The 21,118-nt window shown below is 31.1% G+C and overlaps 1 protein-coding gene across 2 annotated transcripts in view; it reads left to right on the top strand.

Annotated features, from left to right (window-relative positions):
* LOC113516288 (synaptotagmin-15-like) overlaps nucleotides 1-21,118 on the top strand; it is a 77,826-nt gene that overhangs the window by 35,165 nt on the left and 21,543 nt on the right. For both annotated transcript variants that reach the window (XM_031909028.2, XM_026900687.3), the window contains exons 5-6: nucleotides 152-291; nucleotides 20,308-20,396. In XM_031909028.2, coding sequence (XP_031764888.1) covers nucleotides 152-291; nucleotides 20,308-20,396 — 229 coding nt within the window. The remainder of the gene's footprint in view (nucleotides 1-151; nucleotides 292-20,307; nucleotides 20,397-21,118) is intronic.

The following is a 21,118-nucleotide window of genomic DNA, read 5'->3' as shown; positions in this document are numbered from 1 at the left end:
AGAACATTGATAAAAAAACTAGTCAGCTAATTAGCTGACAAAAAGTTGACCCTTTTTTTAGACACGATGCTCTATCTATATAATCTAAGTTTTAGCTAAATTCCTATGATTTTTTATTAACTCTTGTCTTATGTTTGTTGTTGGGACACAGGACAAAAGAAGTGAACTTCTCACTTCCTGCTCTGCGCTCGTCATCGTTGGGTGAACTACGTGAGGTCGCCAGCGTCGGCAGTACTGGCAGCGAGGTGTTGTGCCCTCCTGTACCTACTCAACTACGATCAAATTCATTTAGTAAGTAAATTATACCTTCACTTAAATATATTTTTGAGACAGGACACGGCTTTAGGTAAATAATAATTAGGTAATAAATGTACTCGTGATGTATTCAAGTAATTTGAAGCTAGTCATGCTCACTATAACGTTTTCATTTGTGGCGATGTGATGGGCCGGGTCGTCGAGTTTCCTAGAATATGGTTGAGCATAATGATAGCTGGCTCATCCGTCATACTCGTGAACGGCAGCTGCTTGTAGGATTTGGCCTGTTCATGTTTGTTTGTCTATTTCCCATTTAGTAATACTATAAGTAATAGAACCTAATTACATGTATTATTAAGTTATAGTACCCATGCAAATATAAATTTATCTCGTAAATAATAAATAATGAAATTTGAAAAAAGTAACTATTTAATTTTTTACGGGGTTTTTTCAGCAGATAACAACATCCCGAATCCACCACTACAATCATAAAAAAACTACATAATTTATTAAATAATAAAATAATTAAATAGATTTTTCTTCGACACACGAAGCTTTTTGCTCAAAAATGCAACTTTAATCATCACGATATTAAAATGGGACCAAGACATGAATTATAATTGGCAAAGTTATCATGAAACATTTACAAGAAAATTTAGATAATTGAGAATCTCCTTTTGAAATTTGTTTAAAAAAATGTATCGTTTGATATTTTTTCATACTTTTTACCTTGTATTTAGTAGTAGTAGTACCCATTTTCTCTTAGTTTATTAAGTATTTCATTGTACTGTGAATTTAGAGAAACTTGATAACGAACTTTCTATGGACTAAGTTCAATCGTAAACACATACTTGGTTGAGTGAATTTAGATAAATTGTAATCTAAATTAGATACACAAGAACTACTTTCGCAGTCCTTTATTAAATGTGCAACATGAATCCATTTTGATGACCCATAAAACTAAGGTCAACATTAATATAGAAGTAGGGTTAAAATTCATCCTTTTTATCACGTCATTGTCGGACTGGGGTGACAATATTATATTTTTGTAGTATTTGAGGGTATCAAGTTACACTATTGAAGGTAACTAAGAAACAAAATGTCATTTAGTCTGTAACCGACCAGTAACCAAGTAATAGTAATCTTGCGTTTTTATTTCGATATCTCTGGACATACATTACATATTGGCGACGAGAAATAATTCACACGTGTAATTAAAGCTGTATTTATAAATAGATATCGTAGAAGTGATGGCAAGTTACGGAAATATGTTGTTCGGGGGCAGTCTCACGTTTGACCACCGCTCACAAGAATGGGGTATATTCAAGAGTCGTTTTATCCAATACTGCACTGCAAACGATATAAATGACGGAAGTGATAAAAGTGGAGTGAAACGACGCGCATTATTATTAACTGCTTTGGTGGAAGATACATACCGCGTAGCCCGGGATATTGTTTTCCCTACGCCTTTGGAGAATGAGGAATTTAAATTGCTTCTAGAAAAATTGGATACGCATTTTTGTGAAAAAAAGAGTACATTTGCGGAGCGATACCAATTTTATAAAGCAGAACAGCGGGTGGGAGAAGAATTAGCAGAATGGGCAGCGCGAGTGCGACATTTAGCACAGTATTGTGGTTTTAAAACGGAGTTAGATACCGCCTTGAGAGATCGTTTTATTCTTGGATTGGAAAACGTAAAAGAGAAGGAAAAATTATTCGCCGAATCCATTGATACTTTGACTTTTAACAATGCGCTGGAAATAGCACAGAGAGTGCGGTGTTCGCGCTTGGCATTGCAATCGTCACGGGCAGACACAGGGACAGCGCACCAGCAACAACCGGTATATGCGTTGCATACCGGCATCGGCCGCACCGGGACACCAGCGGCGCCGGTGGCGCCGGCGGCGAGATCTCGTCCAGCTCGAACAGCAAGTCAGAACGTACCGTGTGATGTGTGTGGTTACAAAAACCATTCGAAAGAAAAGTGTCGTTATTCAGAATATATATGTCGAAGGTGTAATAAGAAGGGACATTTGCAACGAATGTGTAAATCAAAAGTGAACAGTTGTAAATACTTGGTCACTGTGGATGATAACGACGACGTGGTAGAAGGTAATTTTGATTTATTTAGTATCGAGTGTATAGACGGGCAACCGATGCGTCAGGTAGTTACTATAGACAATAGCGACATATTGTGTGAAATAGACAGCGGCAGCGCGGTATCAGTTTTACCGGACGATATATACCAGTCATATTTTAAAAATAAACATAACCTTAAATCGTGTAATGTTGTGTTGAATTGCTATAATGGAAGTAAAATATCACCGTTGGGGTATGTATCATTACCGATAACGTTTGAGAGATGTACTAAGTTCATTAAATTGTTTGTTATCGTTACTCACGATAATCAACCGGCATTATTGGGCAGGGATTTTATAAGTAATTTTAAATTGAAATTATGTAGCACGCTACATGATTTAAATCATTTAAAAAATTATAATATCGATAGTTTTCTTATTAAAAAGTATGAAAAGCTGTTTAGAAATGAACTGGGTACATTTAATAAATACAGGGTACATTTAAAAATTAAACCGGATATTCAATTGAAATTTTTCAAAGCTCGCCCGGTACCTTTAGCGTTGAAACATAAAGTAGAAGGTGAGTTACAGCGATTATCGGACTTAGGTATTTTGGAAAGAGTAGAACATTCCGAATTTGCTACACCGATCGTTCCGGTATTGCGTTCTGATGGTGGTATCAGGATCTGTGGCGATTTTTCAGTGACGCTAAATAAAGCATTATTTATGGACAATTATCCATTGCCGCGCATCGAAGATTTATTTGCGAAATTACATGGCGGATTACAATTTTCTAAATTAGATTTATCCAGGGCCTACAACCAGCTAGAATTGGACGATTCTAAATATTTAACATGTATTAACACACATAAGGGCTTGTTTATTTATAATCGTTTAGTTTTCGGTTTATCTAACGCGCCATCTATTTTTCAGCGCACAATGGAACAGTTATTAGGTGATATAGAGGGTACATGTATATTTTTAGACGACATTTTGATCACAGGGTCTACAAAAGAAGAACATTTGAATAGGTTAGAACAGGTTTTGTGGAGACTACAAGAAGCTGGTTTACGTTTGAAACGGGAAAAGTGCGATCTTTTTAAAGATTGTGTAGAATACTTAGGTTTTCGTATAGATAAAAATGGTTTGCATAAATCAGAAAGTAAAGTAAACGCTATAATTAATAGTAATTGTCCAAAAAACGTTACAGAGCTTAAATCATTTTTAGGAATGATAAATTATTATAGATGTTTTGTTCCTAACACATCTAGTGTATTAAGTCCATTGCACGCTTTATTAAAAAAAGGCACTAAGTGGACGTGGGGGAAAGAACAAAATGGAGCTTTTAATAAAATTAAGTCAGAATTGTCGTCAGATCGGGTATTGGCTCATTACAGTCCAGAGTACCAGACCATAGTGACGGCGGACGCCGGACCGCAGGGGCTGGGCGCTGTGTTGGCGCAGCGGCAACCAGACGGCACGGAACGCGTGGTCGCCTACGCGTCACGCTCCTTATCTAACTCTGAACGTAATTACGCACAAATTCAAAAAGAAGCTACTTCGATTGTATTTGCGATAAAAAAATTCCACCATTATTTATATGGGCGTTCGACCCCTTTTATTTTGCGTACAGACCACAAGCCACTTATATCGATTTTTGGTAATAAAAAAGGAGTCCCAGAGATGGCAGCAAACAGATTACAGCGCTATGCCCTATTTTTATCTGCGTATAATTTTAAAATTGAATACATTAAAGGAGATAATAACGTAGCAGATTTTTTGTCGCGTAGTGTAAATGCAATGGAAATGTTCGACGATAAAAATAAATTAAATATTGATCCCATAACTTATATAAATTTTATTGAAGACTCAATGTTAAAACCTATCACAGTAGAGGACATTAAAAAAGAAACAGGTTTAGATGGAATTTTGAAGAAAGTAGCTTATTATATTAAAACGGGATGGCCCCCCAAGATGACAGATATTAATATAAAGCCTTATTTCTTATGTCGTTTCGAATTATCCTTAGAGAATGAATGTATTTTACGAGGTCATAAAGTAGTAATTCCTCACAAGTTCAGAGAGCACATATTGAATGAATTGCATAGTTCCCATTTTGGGGTAGTACGTACAAAAACGGAAGCAAGAACTCGTTTTTGGTGGCCAAATATTGATAGACATATTGAAGAAAAAATAGGTTCTTGTAGTTTATGCAATTCTCAGCGTAGTTTACCCCCTCGTTCTCCCCTCGCGCCGTGGGCATTCCCAGCACGACCTTGGGAACGCATTCATTTGGACATGTTTTCAATTGACAAGCATCAGTTTTTAGTAGCTGTCGATGCCTATTCAAAATGGATTGAGTGTTTTTTAATGTCTAATACCGATAGCCAGTCGGTAATTAATAAACTAAATGAGATATTTAGTAGGTTTGGATTGGTTCACACGTTAGTGACAGACAATGCGACAAATTTTTGTTCCACGCAATTTGAGGATTTTTGTGTATTAAATGGTATTAAACACGTCACTATAGCACCATACCACCCGGCGTCCAATGGTCAGGCTGAAAATAGCGTGAAGACGTTAAAGAAGGGTGTACGGAATATTTTAAGAGAAAACACACATCAAAAAGATATTATGAAAAAAATAAACAATTTTTTATTCAATTATCGCAATTCGACACATTGCACAACCGGTTTTTCACCAGCGCAACTATTACTAGGGCGAGCACTGCGCTGCCGGCTCGATTTGTTACGCGTTATTCAACCTAATAGCAATAATAATACATCTGAGTCGTTAGCATCCACAGTTCAAAACAATGTTTTTGTTAAACAGACCTTACAGCGTAAACAATTTGGAGGACATCGCAGGACGGACTTTTCAACAGGAAGTAAAGTTTTGGTAAAACATATTTTTAAAAATGGCATGAAACATATATGGAAATTGGGAACAATACAACGAAAAATTGGTTCTAGGATGTATGTTATTTTTGTACCAGAATTAAATTGTCATGTAAAAAAACATGTGGATCAGTTATTGGCCTATAAAGGAACTGACTTATCTCAGGATTTAGATGATATTAGCCTAAGTGATTACTACTCCATTGTTGGGGAGGGGACGGACAGAAACATGAGGGAAGAGACAGTTTCATCAGAGGTTGTGTGTCAACCTATAGTTCCGGAAGGAGCAATCACCAATCCAGATGTCTGCGCTCCAGAGTTACCAGAAACATCAAGTTCATCTCAGGCAGAATTTTCACATGATGACTCTTTCGTCTCCATACCAGACCATAACTCAGTAGGAACAACCGCTGAACAAACGACGTCAACTCCCCTGTCACTACTTCCCATAGAAAATGATCCTCAGGAGAAACAAATATCTGTCCCATCGACCTCAGCTTTAGTGCCAACGCCGGTGACAGAGTTGAGGGGCCATCAGTATGATCATACGATGGTTACAGAAGCTGAACCTACGGTTATTAAAAGAGGCCGAAATCCAATACGATCCACAAGAATGAAAAAGGTTAATTATAAACTCTAGGTTAGGTAAATTTAAAATGTTTTGTTTATAGTTTTTAATTTAGTTTTTTTTTTTTTTAAGAATAAGTGGGGGAGGGATTGTAGTATTTGAGGGTATCAAGTTACACTATTGAAGGTAACTAAGAAACAAAATGTCATTTAGTCTGTAACCGACCAGTAACCAAGTAATAGTAATCTTGCGTTTTTATTTCGATATCTCTGGACATACATTACAATTTTATACAGTGAAAATATGATCACAATGTATAGGAGATTATATTAAAATGTTATCACTGCAACCAGTGAACGAATAAATAAACAAGCGAAAAAAATAGATACATTTATATTTATTTTTTAACATAAACCTTTTTATGCAACTTAAAATGGAAAATAAACTAATATGTAATCAAATTTGGGAATCATAAAGATCACAGAATAAACTATAGGATTCATCATCATTATACCAGTCGTTAATTGTCCACTGTTGATCAGAGGCCACCTCCTTGGAGAGTTTTACTACTAATTGCCTCACTTAGGCAAGCAAGTTGCAACCGCAGTTAAGCTTTGGTGATGTTTTAAAACGGGCACTGCTGTCCATCCCTCGACTACTAAGTTCTCTTAGTCGCCTCTTACAATACCGACGGGAAAAGGAGGGGCGGCCCATTATATGCCGGGATCATATGGCATAGTTCCTCTATAAATAGTGATTGATATATAGTATAACAATGATTTTGATTTATTATTATTTCTTTCAGTTGAATACATTTATTTAGTCATCTAAATACCGTTTAGCTACTTATTTCACCTTTCTTCATTATAAGTAATGACCTATTCAGCACATTCAGAATCAAAAGTCCACAACTTTATAACTCCTATTTATTTGTAAAGAAAAGTAATTAAGTTTCCTGCCATATTTCCTGTTTGAAACGACGACGGTTAAAGCGGTAAATTACAAAATCATATTATTGTTTTTATAGACAAACTAAAATAATCTAAGACGAGTAGATATTACTTTGATAAACTTAATTTGAAAATTGTTTATACCAGTTAGAAGATTTATAGTCGGCTAATATATTACTTATTTGTATATGTACAATAGAAACAATAATTTTATCAATCAAATAGATTGTCTCAAATTAAAATAAAATTTCTCAATTGATATGTTTTAATTAAAATTTATTTAATTTCAAGCAGGTAAATCAAATGGTTTAAAGTTTACACATTTGTTATAAACTTGTGCAATCCATTTTGTAGTTATTAATCCTTACTCAAAAATTTTAAATGAAAAAGTGAGTTTTGTGAGTTTGTTTGTTACCGCTAAGCATCTTTAGCCGTTTAGCTTAACTAGTGGCTGTGAAAGTTGGTATAAGTGCATATTAAGCGGAATGGAGTAAAATATAAGGTTCTTTCTGTCACGTCAATGTACTCAAAATACTCGTTTGAGATATATAATATTTATAAGAAATACACGTATATATGCATAGTCAAAATATTATAATTTTCAACTGCTTACGATTTGGTGAAAGTAACATAATGAAACAATTTATTTATTATTATTTTAGCTAATATCACAGTGGAGAATAAAGTTGTGAAACTGTAATCCCAGATGGGAGTAAACTCTGACTGCAATTACAAACTTTTGTTTAAGTATAATTGAAATAACTAAGTATAGGATATTTTATGTTGTATCTCACTATACTTCTATCTATCCAAAATAGTAAATCTTTTTTTCGAACTGCTCAATGTTGTACACAGTTTTTATAGCTATATAATAACTACGTACGTACGTATCTATTTTTTGTTTGTTATTCAATAACTACTAATCGAAAAGACTTTTTTTTAATCTATATTGTTTCCGTTTTGACAGTATTTGTATAAATTTTTTCCCAGTCAATCAACATATCTCGGTCACATGGATGAAGTTACGTGTAAAAAGTAGAAAGTTATAAAAGAACGAATAAAAAGCCAATTTTTAATTTATTTATAATGTAAATATACGATAATATACTGTAAATATAGCAATTTATCTCCGGACAGACTCAGATTGTGCACAACCTGATTGCAATGTAAATAATAAATGTATGGTAATAACAAGGGTATTGTTGCGCTGGGGAGTTTATATTGTGCAATAGTATTGCTGCAGTTATTTAAATAAGAAATAAACATCAGTTCTATATCATATACTTTGAAATGTACATATATTAATGTAATTGGTGTCTTTATGGCGAAATATAGAAGAAGCCTATATTCATCAGAAGACCGATAGGTAGTAGGTACTTTCATCACATCTCATCAAAATCACGTTTCATTTACGAATTTATATAAATAAAATGGCAATAAAACTACACTCCTATTTATTTAAATTCTACATAATATGAATGAAATATACCTGCACTTATTTTGAATTAACAACAAAAAAGAAGAGGTTTAGCTTATTTTGTATGTTTGTGTTACGCACTATCTTCACTAAATGTACACCGATTTTGATGATATTATATTATTTCGCTCAAAAATATAATCATTATGGCAAATAGAACTGACTACTGTTTCAATATTAGTTCATAGTCCGTTTCAATATGGCTAAATTAAAAAGTTAACAAACGAATAATTGATAATATGCTGATGTTCGTAAGTACTAAAAATATAAAATCGATCAATTGATCGAATCTTACTAATTGATTGTTTCTATATCAAAAATATTTCTGTGATAATTTCAATGAAACTTTTTTACAAACTTTTAAATTCAGTGATTTCTCCCCAGCTTTCTTAATCCGTTGATTGATCGTAAGAAGCCTATGTCCACCTTTATTTAAAATGTTATATATTAACTAAATTTCATAACAATTGAGCAGTTAATTCGTCAAGATATAACAAATAAACAAACTCAATTTAACGTTCATTAATATTAGTAAGGATAACAAACCCAATCTACTTACCAAAAATTAATCAATATGTATATCAAGTCAGAAAATAACAAGTCTGGTTCGACAAATTGGAACTAACTTAGGCACAAGTTTCTACATCGACAGTTTTGACGTACTCTGGAGACAAATAAGTCCCTACCCTAATCACGTATGTAGAAGTTCTATCGAAAATCATGTTGTAAGGGTTTGTAGTCACATAATACAACATAGCAGTATTATAATATGTATTGTGAATAAATAAGTAACTAATGAAAAAGTGTAGTGGCTTCTGCACTGCAATAATTTAAGATTTTGTTTTACAAAGGGAAACCAATTTCAGTTACGGTAAAACCAGTTATTTGCATTTGAAAACTACTCCTAAACCGATTGTGATAAAATTTAATCGGAAGCTATCTAATAGGAGGAAGTAAATATATTACTTTTAGATAATAAAGTATTTTCAAAATCAGTTAATAACTGATGATATCATAATTATGAGGTAATAATCATAAAAAAAATACAATCGAATTGAGAATTTCCTTTTTAAAGTCAATTGATAAATCGCGATTGCCAATATTTGAATTTGGAATTTGTTTACAAAAAAATAATAAACAAGAATTTAGTTCAGCAAAAAAATCTTCAATCGTTCTAAATATAAACTAATACGGGAGTAAATTGTATCGACTGCTAATATAATGATAAAATTCTGATTACAATTTTAAACGTCAAGTTTTATCGCGTAAAAAAATATAAAGGTCAATTAAATATCTCCTTAATTTTTTGGAAGTGCCTTAAAAGCTAATAAAAAATTAACAAAATTAATAAACCTTATTAATATAAATATACAGAGAGAAATAGTACACTCTGTTATGCCCATGGTACTGTTTATGTCAATAGGTGATGATTACCACATTCCATCAGGTGGAACGTCAGCTAGTTTACCATTAAAAAAAATATGAATGTTAGTGTGTTTGTTATCTCTTAGTGCCTTAATAGCTTAACTAAATGCTGTGCATCTTAGCATACGTGCACTATTTGGGATGGATCCGGACTAGTGCATATACGATAATAAAGAATTAATGAAATAATCACAGCCATTTTGAAGTAAAGCACTTACATAACATACATGCGGCAATTGATTTATATTTCTATAGATTCCGAATATCATCAAAAACTTTTGCTTTAAATTTTATTTTCTAACTAAAGTGATGGGAAATATCGTTACCAAACTATATTTAGCCGAACGACGTCGATATTTTCCTCAACAGCCACATTAGATTCAAATATGCATCGGTTATTACGTTCACCAATTGAATTGAAACCCAAACCGACGACATAGTTGCGAACATATTTTTTTTTAACTCACAAGGTACATAATTTTCTGTGTAAATTATAAATTTTTTATCACTACAAACATAAGATCTCAGTGCTCATGAGAAATTTATGAGAGTGAGATCAATTTGTTCTTTTAGTTATACTTTTAAATTTAAACAAACCAAATAAATCGTACAATACTTTTGGGATATACGTCTGGAATTTATCAACATTATTTGGCTTATTCACAAAATTTATTCAATTTTATTTTACAAAGCATAATGGGTTCACCAAAGAAGGAAAACTTGAAACAAAACCCTTACTTAATATTTATTTTATATCAAGCCGTGTTGTGGGAATGATAATATTAGCATATTATCCTACAGTGGAATGTAATGTGATGTTTTATTAGTAATTTGATACTATTAATATATTAATATAGTATTAATTATATTTATATTGAACACAACAAATTTTATATACCAATATAGTAACAGGAAACTAAAAATATTAAAAACGTTATAAAATAAAAATATAGATAATATAAGAGTCTACAAGTAGTAAAATATGATCTGTACAAATAAAAATTAAATTCCGTTTGTAGCTAATTGAATCACATGAAATAATTATTATGTATTATGCCCTGTAGACATATTTTAATGCATGCAAAATTATGAATAAATGAGAACAGGAGAACTGATTTGGCAATTTTTAAGTCCATAACAAACCAATAAGTTTTACAAGAAAAACAAATAATAATATTTAAATTATGACTTTGTTAAGTCATAAAGATTTAACATTTTTTTTAATGGTAAACTTATTATGCTAAATTATTCCGAATTAAGCACGTACTTGAAGTTACACAAAAAAAAGAAATATTGAAAAAACAAGATGCTGCTACAATTTCGGTACCGTTTCAATACTGTATAACGAATAAAGTATCTCTTTCCGCCTACGGATCCAATTTCGACATGAATATGTCTTATTTTATGGACGAAATTCGAGTCCGAAACTTCGGAATTAGTATTCGTGGTAGACCCAAAGATAAAATAATCAAACGCATTCTGCCTCTGTCTCATTTGGCCATTACGGTGAACGCGTCCGTTCTCCAATTAACTTTGAATCCAACGTGACAATCTTGGAGCCTAACATGACATAGGAAAGGTCCTTTCGAAAGCAAGACAGGGCGAGATCATACTGTAGAGAGTAAGTATTATTTCTTATACACTGTATTTGTATCACTCGAATACGATATTATAGAACGTTTTTAAAAATTCTAAATTTTTAACACTGCACATGTTTTTATTTAAAAACCAAAAAAGTACTTGTATTACTTCTCTTATTCTACGTTTAAATTAAGAAACATCACCTTTTTGATATAGGTAACTTTGATGAGATACAATTCGATCGATCTGGTAAACAAAACTTGATATATAAAGCAATGTGAACGATAAACTCTTCAATTAATTATTACGTGTATACGAGTGAACTACACTACTATACGCTTCATTATTGTAGATACAGGCAGGTACAAGCGTGGATTAGCGGGAATGTCATTTCAGTTAGCTAGCAATAATAATAGTTATTAATTCTCGCACGTTTCACAAAATGGATATTTATGTATTGAGGTAAGTAGTTTGACAAAGAGAAATGATTATCGATTGCTATAGCTCGTGTTCTGTAGCGCTTGTCTATGCAAATCGACATGTATAATAATAAATAATCAATATCTGCATAGTTCATAGATTTCTCTATCTTCGCAACAGACTAGGGCAGAGAGTATAAACTGTATAAGCATGGGTAACATTGGTACCAATTCGATATTTCGTCTGAACATTGATGGTGGAAAAAGGGCATCACTCATTTCAGTATCATCCATACCAGATGGATATATATATTCATTTTAATCGGATGTTTAATTTCGATATTATGTATTGGATAACGGTTATTTAATATGTATATTTTTATGGCCCAATATAGAGACATTGTAACTACAATATATATGTATTGTTATACAAAATATAGATATTGTATATTACACAGCCATAACTGGCAAGGAATATAATACGACTTGTTACATTCTTAATGTATATACATTCCATACATCTCAGCTATACTCGTGTATTACCTAAGTATTATATAGAATATCTCAGTTATATTATTTTTATCCAGATGTAAAATTTCTGGTTCAAAATAAAGCAAACTATTCTTCCATCTCTTTTTCGTAAATATATGTCAGTGCTTATAAAATCTTGTTATTTACATTTTCGTACGACAATTTACAACTTACGCAGAAGAATGATATGTTGACATTTTTATATGTAGTTTAATTACCCAGAATTTTAAGTCCAACGAGACTTTATAGTTCGGTTGTAATACAATCCTAAAATTGCATGCTACAATGGATATGATGTTTTACAAATGTTACTTCATTGTGTACAGTTTATACAAAGAGACATTTTGTTTCCTGACACAAGTTCATCGTCTGCTCAGGCTTTTACCATTCTAGTATTGCGGAAGTATGAGATTTTAAATTTATTGTGAGTTTAGACGTCAACCATTTGTTTAATTAATTTGTTGTATAGTATTTTGTATGCGTTTTCATTGTATATGTAATTTTCGTTGTAACTTCCATCCCATAAATTATATTGTTGCATGAATTTTGCCTTTATGTTTTGATATCACGCGTATTTCTACATCTATGTTAACTGCGAGTCATTAGGAATCTATGTTTTGCGTTGTTTATAGTTTATTTAAATTCATAATCAAGACTAAAAGCGATGCGATAAATCTGGCGACACACGTATGTAAGTAGGTCCAAATTACTACTACTAATTAATCCCTGATGAAGCGGCGTGAAATACCTACTCCATCCAGGGTCTTAACAGATTTTATAGGGGTGTTCTTTCATAAAACTTATATAGTCTCTTGACTACAGGACAACAAATACCCATAAAATAACGGCACCCACTGACCTGTAATCCGATACAGCGTGCTATTAAAAAATAGTACACACTGGAACCAAACTGACGAAGATGGCCGGCTGCAGGATACACAGACATTTTCTTGTGTGAAAATATAAATAAACGTCATACTCAATAGTTCTGAAATTCAATTATTTACCAGGCGGTATCTTTATGAAAATTACTTGAAGACACATTAAAAAATATATGTTTTCATAAAAAAAGCGGGAGAATAAAATTGAGTGCAGAGCGGGAAAACATTTTTAATAACAAATGACGAATATATTTTTCTTTTTACTAGTGGCTAGTTATAATTTGCGGTTTTATTAATGGCCAGTTACATTTGCGGGACTCTAGTGCATATCTCGACTAGATTACTTGATCAATAGGTGTTCCGATGTTATAATAGGTCTCTAAAACGTATCAAACAAGAGAATATAAATTTGTGGTAGATAATTTTTATCTTAGCGGCTTAACCAATCGCGTCACGTTAAATCCCGATTGTAAATTAAAAGTCTATTCTATCTATTTATTTCTATTTCTTGTCTGTATTTTTTTAATTTTTCTCTTTTTAATAATTGTTCGAGATAAATATAGAAAATACCGGACTATAAAATATAAGTTTTAAATTAGCTGCCATATTTATTTATACTATGTGCATTTATACGCATCTCTATCTATATAAAATATAGTATATTATATAAACTAGTATTAAATAGAAAAAATCCTCTTTTTTAATTTGCAATACCCAACAGAATCCATAATTAGATCTGTTTATACGTTTATTAACTCTTTACTCACATTATCATCTTCATCATATCAGCCTTTAACTGCAAATTGCTGAACACAGACATCCCCTTTAGAGAGTTTTCCTGTAGTTGCCACGTTTGGTAGATAGGTTGGCAACCGAAGATAATATTTATGTAGTGGTGTTTTAAGAGAGACGCTGCTGCCCATTCCTCGACCATGAAATTCCCTTAGTCGCCTTTCATGATACCCACGAGAAAGGAAGGGATGGTCCATTTTAGGCCGGAATCACACAACACCAATTACTCACATTATATAATGCAATAAATATATTTTAATCCAGAATGATGACTATCTGTGTGCTAAATTTTATTTAAATCCGTTCAGTCATTTAAGCATGATTGAGTAATAAATCTCTAAACCCTAGCATTTAGACTGATAATCCCATTGCTAGCAATATACCCAACCAGGTCGACCTCCTCGCGGTTCCCCCTGGAAACTATCATGGTGAATTCCTAATGAATTCATCATGATGGGCTAACTTGCCTGTTTTCATTCTCATCTATCACCCTTCACTGGTGTTCCGTCAGCGTATCCCGTTAGCGCAGGCGGGGTTACCATACCATTTTCACCCACCAAAAAAAAAAACCCTAGCATTTACAAAATATTGTAAATGCTAGAGTTTTACTAATAAATAACACTTGCTGTATGTCGCGGCTTTGCCTTTGTGAATTAGTATAAAATGCATCCTATATTTAATGCGGAATGTAGTCTGTACTAAATTTTATTCAACTTCTTTCAGCAATTTAATCGCGACTGAGTAATAGACATTCAAATTTTCACATAAATATTTATAAGGGTTGTCATGTTGAAGTCTATAGCAATCAATCAAATATTCTACACTTCGATTATCCTCTTTTCTTTATAAATCACAAAAAATCGTAGTCAATCACATGAAAGACTTTTAATACACGTCGATATAGCATTTTAAAATAATGCGATCCGTGGTTTAAACAATAGGGGTGGCACAAATAGTATTATGTTGATCTTGGTTTAGTGACCACCACACCTTTCAGACACACCTACATTGCGTAGAGTAACGTAATATAAACAAATTTCATAAAAGCGTAGCTATTTCGTAACTGTTACACGAATCATAATTTTAAAACAAAATAACTATTATAATAGAAAATAGTATTCAATTAATTTAGGGTATAAAAGAGCTGATGTAATTAAATAAGGTAGTAATTATTAAAAAGACCTTTTTTTTTCTTTACCACTTCTGCTTCCATTATTTGGGGTCAAATTTCCTCAAATTTTTGGTTTTCATTTTTGGCAATTGGGCATTCTTGAGATTTTTTGTTATATTACTTTAATATTATCTGCAGTAATAATATGGTATTTTTATATTAAAAGACGATATTTATTTTATTTCTTTGCATACAAATGTAATCTAAAAAAATAAAGTAACTGGACAGATGTAATGTAGGTTTGTATTATTTATGTATCTTGGAATGCCAAACTCAATCAAAAATTGTTAACTTTCGTCTATAAACATGCATAGCACCATAGATATCACAAATATATTGTCTCCATTAGTTGCCATTCGTGAAAATTAAAATCTAATGCTTATAATTTTATTGCCATATCTCACCCTCAAAACCAAAATTCAGCAATGTAAGCACAGCTGCTCGAGAGAAAAACAAGAGCGGAACAAGGGTACCCAAGAAAATCACTATTATATAAAGTTGGTTTTTAATATAGTATTATTTCCTCGAAAATTCCTATCTCAAAAAAACAAGAAACCATTGACGTATAACAGCGAGAAAAAATACAGTTGAAAAACATTTTAGACAATATTCTGATTTATTATTATTTATATTATAAAAATTATAAATTATTATAAATTAAACTCCCAGCAACCTTTACAATCTTATATAATCCAGCTATTATGTAGGTAAGAAATTGGATTTATATAACAAAATAGCTCAAAGACCTTTGGGTTTTAAGGTATTTTGTTGAACCCAGTAAATGATTAATTAAATTAAATATAACTGACGTCCAAGGCCTAGGTGTTACAAGTAGGCTTATTTAATATTAAGTAAATTCTAGGGTATATTGAATAGAACAAAAGCATACTTTTGCTTATCAAATATTTTGCTTTAGTAAATATTTATACAGTGATAATGGGTTTGCTTTTTATAGGGCCTTGTTGATTCGACCAACCGTTATGAAATTTTATATACGTATAGATGGTATTTATGACAAGGAAGGACAAAAGCTACTGTGTTTTTTTTCTTTTACATTTACATAATAATATATCATAGTTTATGTACATAAATTGACGTAGGTTGTACTTCATTCAATTCTACTGAAACTACAGAAATTATTTTAATTTATACACACAAATGTTACTGAATGTTTGAACTGACAAAACTGATAATTAAATTACCGTTATCAAAATATTGAATATTTACCGTCGCCAGGCATGATTTGTCTAACTTTACATAAATTAATTTTAACTTGTCGAAAATTAATTTCTTAAAGTTTAATTGTAAACAAGTAAAGTTACAAATTTTTAAAAGGGAGGAATTAACTTAACTGTATATTTCATTCTTTTTGTGAACCGGTTTTCTTTATCCTACTTTTAATTGTAAAACTTAGTTTCGTACTTATGAGTTTGTTTTTTAAATTAAATTCAAATCTTTATTTAAGGAGACTTGTTTACAGGCTCTTTTAAAGCATTTCATTTTCATGATTCTACTTCTGGGTTCATTTTATTTTAATTTTCATACTTTACTTTTACTATATTACTGTTTATTATATAATAATATATAGACAATTATATAATGAACAATAAGACGTAAATGTTTTCTAACTTTCTAAAAAGCATGATTGAAATTATTTTGATGCAGGTAGGATTGCTTCATTTGACATCTCTCTCGAAATTACCAGTAAGAATATTTAGCACCTCTACGGAGAGGTAGATTTTTTTAAAATTGATCTCTTGATTATATTCAATATTCGAATCAGATATGAACCGATGAAATAAGTAAGAAAACGAAGCTCGCAGACCTATAAATAGCCGATATGACTTAAGTTTTTTGTAAAAATGTCCTTATTCTAAAGAGGATACTTTAAAGAAATTTAATAATATTACTAGCTATATCCAGATTTTGCTAAATAAATATTTACGGTTGTGATCTTACAATTTGTAATCAAATACAAACTATTAATAAACTATTAGCGGTTCAAGATGACTGATGAGTCTTTAACTTTGGCCTAGTAACATGTCAAACTTTAACCTTAACTGCGAACAGAACTGTAAGTACATTAACATATTATTAAGTCGTGTTGCTCAGAATATGTGCCAATATTAACATAAACTCCTTACATAGTATATTATATAACTGTATTTATAAACTTACCTATGTAGAATTATCGATATACAAGTACATATGTAATATAAATTCTATAAAACAATAATGATAGCTTAACATTTTCTTTGCAGAGTAAAAACTGATTGATACTCTTAACAAACAATGCCTACTATTTGTAAACACAATTCTGCGTTCTAAATATTACATCACTTTATTCGTCGATATATTTTACATAATAAAACGTAATTGCTTGTTAACAATTATATAAAACTAGTTTTTATTTGGGACTCATTTGTTTATTTACATTATCCCGTGACCAGTATATAGGGACTAAATTTCATGGCGATTAGTTGATTCATTATTATTAAAGATTACAATATCACTTACTTTGTTATAAAACTTTGGAATAGAAAAAGAATATTCAAACACTGGATGAATTCTTGTAACATATGAAACATATCTCATATATATGTCAACTCTGTTGATAATGTTGGGATTTTGTTACTACATATATCTAAAAGTAGTTCATTTATTCTAGAAGCAATATGAAAGTGTCACAACAGAAATCAAATAAAAAAAAATTGACTATGATAAATTATTGTTCTATTTTATTAGGTATCTATTCCTAAATCCAGTACATACGTGTACTCGTTAGCACCATACTCGTATTTTTTTTAATGGGCGATAATGGAATGGTAACCCCATCCGCGCTAACGGTATACACCGGCGGGGCACCAGTGAAGGATGATAGGTGAAGATGAAGCAGGTCAGTTAGCCCATCGTGACAAATTCAATAAGAATTGTTCACGATGGTTTCCAGGGGGAACCATGTGGAGGTCGACCTAATAGGGCAAATTGCTAACAATAGGGCTGTCAAACTCCATTGCTAACAATCCCGTTCCCCTCTACTCGTTGTATTACTACAAGGCAGTGATTGTTAATAATTATACTTCACAATCTTATCACTTATTACACTCATCTGACTAAAGACGTTATTATATTTTTATTTATCTATACTTTATTGTACACTCTGATATTAATTACTTTCTTAAACTTTTTTTTTAATTTATTATTTTGAATTTAACTTTAAATTTAATTTTTACATAATTTAAAACAAAGTCGCTTTCCGCCGTCTGTACGCTTAGATATTTTAAATTATACAGCGGTTTTTAACGCGGATTATAATTCAATGAAAAGCTTTATATGTATAGTTTAATATTGTTTTGTGTTCATTTGTTGAGATATGCCGATAATTGTTCAATATATCGGATGAAATTAAATTAATTGAGAGATTTCTTTAAAAATTTTGTCTTATTCTTTAGAAATATTTATTTATTTATAGGATTACCAACATAAGATACAGCAAATCATTTCAACACAATATATCTAATATATAATTAATTCAATATATATAATCTACCAGAGATTAGATCTACCATTTATAGGCAACCACAGCATGCCTTGAGTTTGATAAACATTAAAAATGACACATTAATGTGTGATGTGATCGTTCCGCATTGTTAGGGCTACAAAAAAGTAAGTAGATCGATAAATAAAAGTTTATGTAGTTTAAAGTAGCGCTGACATCCAAAAAATACGGTAATTTTATAGGAAGGACACGGTTAATGAACGAGCTTTGGTTTAACTTATGACCCTTGAAAATAGATCGGTCCCTGGTCGTTCGTAATGAAACCTTGAGGTTACAAAGGTAGTACTTGTAAACTGTAGAAGGGTATGTAAAGTTAGGTGAATGATGGGTTAGTAAAACCGACATTTTTAGGGGATCCTGTTATCCTCACTAATATTATATATGTAAAAGCCCGATCAATAAATATATCCCTTCAACACAGACGTGGCCGCGATTCAGAGATAGTTTATATATTATAATACAATTAATTAATATATTATAATTATAACAATAATAATTATGTTGTGTTATAAAACATTACCTTAATTTATATTATTAATAATTAATAATATATACGACTAATACATTATACGATATACATATATAATTTATAAGATATAAGATTATACATAAATTATAAGATACAGTTTAAAATTCGTGTGACAGCAATATACCGTTTAAAACTAGATTTACATTACAGTTTCAGTTACTTTGTTACATTCATTTATTATTAATTGTCACAGTTTTTTTTTAATTACTACAACGTGCATAAACGAAATACATTTATATACTCCCCTTACACATATTAGAGTTACAAAACGTAATATATTATATATGAATATGCAAGAGTTTCAAAAAGTAATAAATTTTCGTATCGCGTGACATATACATACATTTAATTACAATTTAAACATTGGTACACAATAAATCCCCAGATACACAAACACAGACTGAAAAACGGCACTAAAACACGAAAAAGGAAATAGAACGCATTTTACCAAATTCTACACTCATATGTACCTTTCTAATGATATTTAGATATAATCAGATGAACCGAAGATTCTTACAAATATTACAAAAATGTAATGTTATAAGATGTTTTCTATTTACAGTATTTGTTCATTCGGCTCCACTTATTTTTGTCTTATTATATAACGTTTTTGGTGTTTCAATGTTTTATGTGGTCTATCTAAAGACCAATATTAGAAGGATACGAGCTCTAAAAGTGAGCTAATGCTCTATCTAATGCTATATAGATCAGTTATCATTTCTTTCAGATAGTATATCATCTAAGTACTATCTGAAAGGAGATCAATAGGAGATCAATCTTTGAAAACGAGCACATGAAATGAGTTAAAAGTGTACAAAATGGGAATATATGCAAGTATAAAGGTATTTGGTTCTCCGTTTTCTGTGCCGTATTTTATAACAGATACTCAAAAAAATGGGTAATCAAGTAAAATATAGTAAAGTACTAGAAATTATTCGTAGATCACTTGATGCCCTTCGATTTAAATTATTAGTTTCCAGTCTAAATCATCATCGTAGTTGTTTACATATCGAATTATGAATTTAAAAACTCCTGTATTCTTTATGGTGCCCTTTGCAAAGTCACATATTAAGATGCCTTTAGGTACAAATTGCATGAAATTTTTTTAGTATTCCTCTCTGTAGGTAATTAATTTCAAGTAGAATAAATTGTATTCTATTTCTCCTGATTTTAATTTGCTTATTTTTTCTACAGCAAATACAGCCGACCTCGGAGTACTGGACCCAGCATTATACAAATCTGATTGTCTAGATGAAGATCTTCTATGGCCAGAGGGACATGTGGTAAGTCAATAATTTAATTTCTATTGAGCCCAAATCGGTCGGTCACTGAACCTACAGAATGGCAAATAATACATAATTCAAGTAGCATTCATACAAAATTCCACGAAATTGTTATAAAGTGTATTATATTGGCCTTTATACATCCATTAATTTTGAAATATCTTGGAAAATGTTTATCTACTATTTATTATTTACTGATAATAAAAAAGTGCAAATAGTAGCAATTAATAACAGAATTGAAAGTTACATAAACCTGGTAAACAAAATACTTTGTTTGTCCACAACAAGAAAATTGAATACTTAATAGGTAATATTAATTTATTATTTTTGTTTATTGTTTATTAAAATTGACTTATTTTGGTTGAGTTTGAATCTGAGTTTTTATAAATTATATTATTAAAATAAAATTATTTATAATGGTATAAGAAAAAAGATAAATATCTTTTTTCTTATACCATTGAAAATCAGATTAACATCAATTTCTGTAAAAGCATACAATTAGTTTGTACCTATTGTATCCTAGATCATTATACAAACATGTTCATAAGTTACAAATAAAATGCACTAAAGAATGCTTAAAATTAATTTAAACAAAATGTACACGTATTAAATTAAACTTACCGGATGTTACATAAAAGGTTGCTTTCAGACATTTACTTTTAATAAAATAACTGAATCTTTAATTATCTAAGGGTATTAAAACAGCATTAAGTAGAAGATAT

Source organism: Galleria mellonella, unplaced genomic scaffold (assembly GCF_026898425.1).
Source record: "Galleria mellonella isolate WM207_F2 unplaced genomic scaffold, CSIRO_AGI_GalMel_v1 utg74, whole genome shotgun sequence".
NCBI classification, from domain to species: domain Eukaryota; kingdom Metazoa; phylum Arthropoda; class Insecta; order Lepidoptera; family Pyralidae; genus Galleria; species Galleria mellonella.
The sequence above is the reverse complement of the archived record's forward strand: the minus strand, read 5'-3'. Positions and strand labels throughout refer to the sequence as shown.